The 8,889-nt window shown below is 40.6% G+C and overlaps 1 protein-coding gene across 1 annotated transcript; it reads right to left on the bottom strand.

Annotated features, from left to right (window-relative positions):
• Positions 1-5,669: 5,669 nt before the first annotated feature.
• LOC110990206 (uncharacterized) lies at positions 5,670-7,941 on the bottom strand. The gene is made up of 2 exons (XM_022255078.2): positions 6,848-7,941; positions 5,670-6,682 (listed from the first exon to the last, which is right to left on the bottom strand). The coding sequence occupies exons 1-2, from the start codon at positions 7,631-7,633 to the stop codon at positions 6,122-6,124; spliced, it is 1,347 nt and encodes a 448-aa protein (XP_022110770.2). The 5' UTR covers positions 7,634-7,941; the 3' UTR covers positions 5,670-6,121.
• Positions 7,942-8,889: the final 948 nt, after the last annotated feature.

Here is an 8,889-nt window from a genome sequence, read left to right as displayed (position 1 = left end):
CCTTATCCTTCCCATATAACAACTGAGTATACACAGATGATAAATTCTTTTCAACTAATACAATATCTCCATCATTTCGACTACGCATGCAATGGTCACTATCGCTTCCCAAGTGTGGACTGCATGCATATGCCTGCACGAGGCGTAAATCCTGGGGTGGTGGGCGTATATCCCTCACACTTTTTGGGGGGTGGTGGGTAATACTGAGTGGGGGTGAGCGGAAGATTAAAGTGGATTGTGAAGAATTCTGGACCTAGCTTTGGCTCTAAAGCGTACATTCAACATATAAAGTTAACATCATCTTCCAAAATACTTCAAATACGATTACCAGATAGAACTTTCAAAAGATGGCTTTATTTTATTCAACATAAGCTTCCAAGGACACTTGTGAAATATCTCACAAGAAACTCAATGTTACCCCCTCGGTGTAAAATATTCAGGAGGAACATGTCAACAGGCACCCTACCCTTAATGCTTGTAATGAGGCTTCCAGTGATGGAAAAGACAATACCTACTTTCACAAACTACACAAGGGCACCTCCAAATCATTTTTTTACGAACAAAAGGAACACCTGCTCCGGGTCCAGTGTCTTTCTGCTGGCGGCAAATGATATTGTCACAAAGTTTAATGGAATTGACGATCTGAAGACCAAGGAGCCGTACAGTTATAATGTCCAAGTCTACAACCGAAAAGGCGTCTTGCTAAAGGAGAGACCCGGCGCCTGTAAAAGCATAGCGCCGAAGGGAACTGGTCGTGCCAATACCCAAGTTGTCGTTCAGTGTGACAGGAACTGCACCATGACAATAACTATTGCTGACGAGAAAAATAAATTTGCAGGAAGGGACGATTTGCTGTTTCATTTCTGTAGGAGAGTAGTTCCCCTTAAGGCTCTTCCTGCTGACATGAACCCCAACCAGAATCTGATTCGGATTCTACACGCCGCGGATACCAACGGTGAATGAGACAAGGACGGCGGATGAATGGCTCGAAGGAAAAACGAAGCTGGTATTCTGCGTGGGATCCAATTGCAGAATCACCTCCTGGCCTCGATTAAACTTTGTTAAGAAACTACAGAGCTACGTCCCGGTTGACGTGTACGGACGCTGCGGTAACCTCACCTGCAAACCCCGAACCTCCAAATGCAACAAGGACCTGGTGCGCAATTACAAATTCTATTTGACTCTGGAGAACTCTGAATGCGATGAGTATGTCTCGGAGAAAACATGGGACAAAACACTGTTGGTAGGCGTGGTCCCTATTGTTTATGGTGCCCCACGGAAAGACTACGAAGAGTTTCTCCCACCCAATTCCTTCATCTACGTCGGGGATTTTAACACTGTCAAAGAATTGGCAGATTATTTGAAACTATTTGACTTAAATGCCAAGTATTTAGAATGACAAAATAAAGGTCGTGTCAGCAGCATTAAAGTTTTCTATAATCCTTTCGACCCATCAAGGTTTTGCCATGTAATACCATTGAAAAATCACTAATCATTGAAAAAGTGTGCCGAGGTGACCTGCCACGAAAGCCTGATCTTGCATGCCACCTTTTGAAACGTGTCGAATAAAGCCAGATTTTGTCGTAGATGATTGGAGTCCTTGGTAAGAAAGTACGTCATCAGGAAGACGATGATTTCGAGGGTTAAATAGAAACAAAAGGTTGTTATATATATATAATGTTATCACTAAGAAATAAAACAGTTACAACCGTTACTCTACTCCGGTTACTCTACTCTGGAATCACAAACCTAAGATACATTTAGTCCTGTGGCGTCTATCGAATTCAACCGTCTAGGTTCTGTAATTTTAACTGTGCATTACGTGTCATTAATTAAAGAGGTCACAAATACGTGACTGGGATCTCGGATTGACGTATCCCTTGCTAATTACTACAAAATGTGCATTCTTATTGGCTGAAATCTTGTCTGTTGCTGTGACCCTCCGGAAATGATAATCAATTTTCATTTGCTGTAATTTTAAATCGAAAAATATACATTCAATTTGATTAGAATATACAAGGTTACACAAATCATGACACCACTTTGAACATCAATGTCACGTTACTCATTTATGGTGTGTTTATTATCAAACTTAAAAAAAAAAAGGTTTCTACAATTAAAACTCTGCAGCACAAGAAGGAAGGTTCCCCCAGCGCCGGTGTTTATTGGCTTCCTACTATTGTTGGTAGTTTCCAATAACAACATGAATGGTTTATTTCAGTCATGAATATTCAAACATTTATTAATTAACCAATCACTTAAACACTTCTAAGAATGTAACTTCAGTTGGCACACAAACGAATTCTAATTTCTTGACCAGGCAAACGTTAGATAACACTAGTGCGCAAAATTGTCTGCACATTTCCGATTAAGTTTAAATAGATTAAGTTCGAATTGAGATGAATGCAGGATTGCAGAGGTGCATTCAATTTCGCGCCAAAATTAATGTCAACGCTGACTCTGTACGATTGAAGGCACCCTCCTTGAAATAGAATTGTTATTTGTGAATACATAGAAACGGGGATTTGAATGTTTGTTCTATTTCGCTCGTAAAGGAATGCTGCCATCACTGATTCATTTACACATTTTCCGACATTGGCCGGAAAAACTATACTAACAGAAGTTACAATCTTAGAAGTGTTTAGTTGATTGGTTATGTTTGAATATTCACAAGTGAAATTAACCATTTATGCTGTCATTGGAAACTACCAACTATTGCAGGAAACCTATAAACACCGGCGCTGAGAAATTTTTCCTTCTTCTGCTGCTTTCCAACCGTGGAAAACTTATCATGTTTTGTTTTGTTTATTCCAAATATATAACCTTTTAAGATGAGGGTCTTCTAAGACCAAATTTGGAAGATGAATTCTCTGAAGGATTTTTGTTGGTAGTAATGCAGAGGTTAAGAAAAGGATAACAAATACATGTACCCAGCATTAAAATCAACTCACTTTTACTGATAATTGATTTCAAAACGAATCTGCAGAAAATTACGAGCAGAATGTTCTGCATAGCAATGGGCAGCGAAAACGTGTAATTGTGGTTTGTACGGTCTTCGCATGGAAGGATAAACCTACACACAAGTAATGCGTGAGAACATTTCAGATGAATTACTTATGGATAATGTCGCATAATTAGGAAAAATATTTCATTTGATTTATTCGACATCGTCCTGTTTTGATTGTTTTGTCATTTTGTGGTAAATTTACAAAAAATCGATTCACTTTTTATTAATTACAGTTTACAGTTTTTTTAAAAATATGTATGCTTACATTTGAAAATGCATTTTATGTGTTTGTGTTGTTACCCTTCAAACGTTTTCGAGTTGGAGTTCAACCGGTATTTGTGCTTTAATTTGCCCTTGTGTGTTCCTTTTTGCAGAGGCTACTGTGAATTCGTGGTCGTTGTGATTCCTGTAGGTGTTGTTGCTGCTGCACACTCTGAATGCCTTCCGTAGGGGTATTGGAATTACAGCCGTCGTTTGAGTTGGCTGCTTCCTGTTTGTTTAAAAATAGGCAGCGTGCACGCCATCGTTAGCATTGCAGGGACTCACAGCACAGGAGCCACAAAAGAACTTTAACCTTTGGGCAGGGCATAGCCCTATTTCACACAATGCCGTCGAGCTTTCCCAAAAAGAATGGCCTCGCACTGCGCTTTTCTCTTCTTACACTACTCAGAAATGTCAAGCATTTTTAAAATCGCTTTGCTGTGAGCATACAAAATGGTAATTTTCATTTGTTTGACATGTAGCTTGCTGATCTATGATATGAGATTTATAACCCAGTTGTTCCCCTTTTAGGAATTACCGTGTCACAGGCTAAGAAAAGTGCGTTCGTTCCAAAAGAAAAAAAACATCAACTCGGGATTCTGATGTCTCCTTCCAGTTTAATATTTCAAAAGTACTACGTTTCATAATTCGGTCACCTTTCCAAGACAAAACTATGAGATTCATGTACATTTTTTCAGTAGGAAAAGGAAATACACAAACGTCTCCGCAAACGTTTTCGGTTTATCTGGAACTAGGCTTGACAAGGCCTAAACAGGTTCTCTGGGCTTAGATGTACACATCTTTCATAAAACAAGTATCGCTGGGAAACACGAAATAAATAGTCAACTTTTATAAGCCTCAGAGTCATCTGTGTAGCCACATAAAAGCAATTGCACAAAGTACTATTTGCTAGTTCATTGATGTGTGTATCAAAATTATTCTTATGTACCTGCAGGCACTTTAGTTGTCAAAACGTTTGTCTTTAATCTAAACATTTTATCGAATATTACACCGCAAAAAACTGGGTTTAACCATTAAACACTTTTCTAAACATTCTTGAAGCTTTCAGTTGTCAAAATGTTGAAATGCAAACAACAAAGTTTTCAAGATCAATGTTTTATAAAACAAAATTTCCAACAAGGATTTGAATTTTCTCTTCACTTTTCAATGAGGAAATAATTTGATGTGTTGTGGCTGCTTTTCTGTGTCTACATTTTGCCTACTTTTTTTTTTATAATGGTGGATTACAGCTTAATTGAAATGACACAAACCCAGGTACATCTTCTATTGTTGTTCTAAGATCATACCGGTCTTGAGGCGACAGATCCGTCAGAATCGCTTCTCCCCGAGTGTTCGGTCCGGCACATGTGTATAATCTTGCTTGAAGAGTTAGCCTGTAAATTTTCCTGTATTGCTAATATTTGTAGCGCAATTTTAGGAGGAAATTCTTAAATGTTATCATTTAATTCCAAAATTGGCCTGGTAATTTGAATCCAAAGTTGCTCATTCTCAGAATGAAATAGCAATCTGTAGTGAGGGGGCATTTCGGAATGATTCAGCGATAAGAACATGTAAATATCAGTGAAGCTCATTTTGAATAGTTTGTAAAGTGTTTCAAAAAGTGCCAACCATACTTTCACGAGGTTGGTATAGCATTCATCCATTTCCTAGAGTCATGTGGTGGTTTTTAGTCTGCGCTGCAATGGCACACCGAGGCGCAAGATGAAGAGAATGCAGGTATATATCCAGCACTGAGTGTCGACTGCACAAATACTCTCATGAAGTTGATATAGCGTTCCTCAATTTCATAGACTCCTGTGGTGGTTTTTAATCCGATAGGTTTGGCTGCAATGACACACGGGTACGTACCAGCACTGACGGCGTTGACTGCACGAATACCGTCGATGTTTCACTGAGCCCAAACCTGTGCACATTATGAACGGAACAAAGGTGTGCACTCAGGCGAAGGGTTACGGCAAGAGCGCACGTTGCCCGTGTATCAATTCAGTAAATACGATGGATTGTATGGGACGGCGTATGACAGGGGTAGCCATCATCCGGTCCTGTCTCCTGCGATACGGCTTCAAATTTTGATCAATTTATGTTTACGCCGTAATGATTTATGTATGCCCTTTGAGAGCCAGGGACTGGCAGGAGTATTTTTTTGGTTTTAATTTGTTGTAGGTCTATGGAACACATAATGTCATATATGTTTATTATAAATTAGGAGTAACAGTCGTTAGCGTCATTTGCAGTGACAACCGAGTTCCAGTCAACTGATTCAGCTTGTCTTATAAAGGCTCGAATATTCTGCTCAGATGTGTTCCTTTTCCAATATTATGATGTAGTTGTATTCATTTTCTTTGTAATACATGGGCCAAATGTAATAATAGGCAAGCGATCACTTACATCTGATAATATTATTTCTGATTTATGTAAAGCAATATCATTTGTGAAAACATTATCGATCAGGGTTGCAGTACTGGATGTAATCCGAGTTGGTTTATCAATTAGTGGACGACAAGTAAAAGAGTACAGCAAACTTAGTAGCTTGAGTGCTTGATTGTGAGCTTCAAATCTCAGATCGTTATTTTAAAATCCCAAAGCAAATAACACGTTTTGTTTTCTGAAGAAATTTTCTCAAGAATTGCTTCCATTTCATCCATAAAAGTTGAAACACTTTGACAAGGTGATCTCTAGAGTAAACCTATTATGAAGCTTTTTTGTGTGCAGTTTTGGATTTTTATAAAACGTTACTCTATACTGTTTTCAGAGCCAGATATATCGGATCTTATAATGTAATAGAGCGAATCCTTATTGAACAACATAACACCAGTTGTTCTGAAAATGACTTCAATCTAAGTCAAATACTTTTTGACATTGACATTTTTCCTGTGCCGCTATTTTCTCAACAGCAGCGACTCGGCGCAAGTCTAGATCAAACCAACCCAAGTTGTAATATTTCACGACATTTGCATAATGCGCTTCAATACGTTGAGCGCAGTCTCTGTGGCCCTCAGGTGACGCACACCACGTACTAAGGTGTTCCTGAGTGAATTTCTTTACTACCCAGCAGAACTCAAACAACTGAAAGTTGGTGACATTTTCGAAGGGTTTGCAGAAGGCAGGCAGGGTGCCAACGTACCGCTTGGTGACGCAGTATCCCTGTAGCAACGGGTTGGGAAGCTTGTTGTAGTACCCTTCGTGTATGGAAACCTGAACATCTGGTACAGTCTCACTGGGTTTGATTTCGAAACCAGGAGGGACATGATCCTTGTTGTATGATTTCAAATCATTGTTAACATCTAAATGCCAGTCATAACGATCATGCTCAAAGTAGAAGGCGTAGTTCATGATGACGTTGACAGGGCTGAGATTATAAAGATTTCGAAAAGCGTCCTCGAAGCGAGTTACCTGCAGAGAGTAATAAGTAAACGGTGTTCGTTTGGTTGTTATTCTGACTTCTGCCGAAAACCATAACTACATTCTCTGCAAAATAAATGGTTTTGGACTGCGATAGAATCAAGTCAGTGTTTATTACACTGTGTCGTTATGAAAGTAATTACTATTTTGACTTACATTCATATGCCGTGATATGTGGTTCCTGCAATTAATGATGGTATCTCGCCAAATATAGACAGGAAAGTATGTCATGAAGTCCGCCACCATCTGCTTGCCAATCGCACGTTCTGTTGTTTGGAACCAACTGAGATCATGTAGTCTTTTCCAGTCTTGAGTGATGCTCACCACCCGTAGTCGTTGTCCGTTGACGATGTTTTCGGGGGTGACAGGCGTCGTGAATACACCGTCTGTGTCAATCCAAGCAATGATGGAGGCGTCGATGAACAGATCCATCATGAAACTGCTCCACAGCTGCCGCCCATAGCCGAGGCCTAGACGCGATTTCAGTACGGTCTTATGGTCTTGAGGGAGAGGCTCGTACAAGAAGTTAAACTTAAAGCCAAGTTCGTGTTCGCGCTGAACCAGCCTGGCAGCAAACTTACGATCGTTTTTGGATTCCTCGTCCATTATCAGACTGATGGGCCCAAGCTTTGGTGACCAGAACAGCACAGCAGATCGCAAGAGGTCACAAAACAGACGCCGTGCAAACTTTGGTGCACTTGTCATGCGGATGGTAAGAGTGAGGGTATGGTTTTTTGTCACGTTCAAATCGGTGTCTTTCACCACATTCGTGGCACCAGTAGACGCAGAGCGGTTCGGGAAAGCCATGTGGCGTCTGGGCGACGGAGGTCTCAGATACTGAACACTGCTTTTCGGAGATCCGCGGTTTAAGGCCGTGAAAACCACCAGTAATATGATCACAAATGCAAACCATCCACTCACCAATATCTTTCCCGGTGCCATGTCGAGGTTGCAGTGTACAAGCACAGTTGGCGTCCCTTGAAAGCCTGGTAGCCGGTAGACCTATTTGTTACGACATGTTTGCGTGGAAAATTAGCTGGACGGGCAAACCTACTGTAAATTCTGTGTTGGAGTCGTACGTGTGTAACGACTCTGCCCCCGAGAAAAACTGTGTCTGAATAGCAAAACAGTGCAGCCATACAGCAGACGGATCGTGGAGGTTCACACAGTTGCGTCAGTTCACTGATCCGTGACATAGGCCTACAGGCTAACCCACACACATGGATTCTCAACCAACAAACGTGTTTTGGGGCAATCATGGACGTTCCTCTTGTCCTCTTTTGTTCATACTTAAGCTTTTTTTGGAAGGCCTCTAATATGTTTTGTACACGTCTGGCAATCGTGGACGTATTAGGAATCGCGGACGGTCATTAAGTCTTTTGTTAACGCCCACGACTGTTTGGGAATATCAGTGCACACATGTAGACACTGCAAATTGGAGGGCATACTTCCCAAACTATCAGACGGAGGACTTTTCGTCCATGTGAGTGCAGCCTATAACACCGAGGACATCACACACAAGTTCTTGGTTGTTTAAGCCGGTAAAATTAGGTTGCGTTATTGGCATACTACTGTAGGGTTCATCATCAATATGGTATAATGTTAACCTGAACAACAAATGTGCCCAGAAGTACATGTAATTAGACGAATGTGTTTGGTAAGTTCTCAACGGTGAACTACAAGATATCAATGTAGACAAACAGGTAACAAAAAATGGAGAAGGCAATTCTAAAAATAACTTTAGTGTACAAAAGTAAGTGCACTGATACTATTGCAAACTATGCCTGTCATTTACCGGAAGTGTTTCATCATCGTTTCTGCTTGTTCAGAAAAATGAGACATTAAAAACCTCTCTGGCCTAGGCCCCCCCGACAACTTCCTGGATTCGCCCCACGTAAATGGATCTCAGTGTCCGTCCGGGTTTGTGATTTAACGGAACTTTAACATCATGAGACTAATACTGTCCACAACCGTATGCCACCGCAGTAATGAGGTCTAATTCTGCTTGGCAATGTACACTTTACTCACAGTTGTTTAGAAATGGGATTTGTTACCCTTCGACGCTGCATATCCTGAAGTGGGGAAGACTGGGTTACGGATCTTTAAGCTAGATGCCATACGGATATTGTAATTTCGTTTACTCTCTATGGAGGATTTTCAGTCAAGTGAGTTTTACGGTCAAGTTTCAATGTACAAAT

This window comes from Acanthaster planci, linkage group LG10, assembly GCF_054643075.1.
Source record: "Acanthaster planci isolate LZ-2023a linkage group LG10, COTS_SCS, whole genome shotgun sequence".
Classification (NCBI taxonomy): Eukaryota; Metazoa; Echinodermata; class Asteroidea; order Valvatida; family Acanthasteridae; genus Acanthaster; species Acanthaster planci.
Note: the sequence above shows the minus strand (reverse complement) of the source record. Positions and strands in the feature narration are given on the sequence as shown.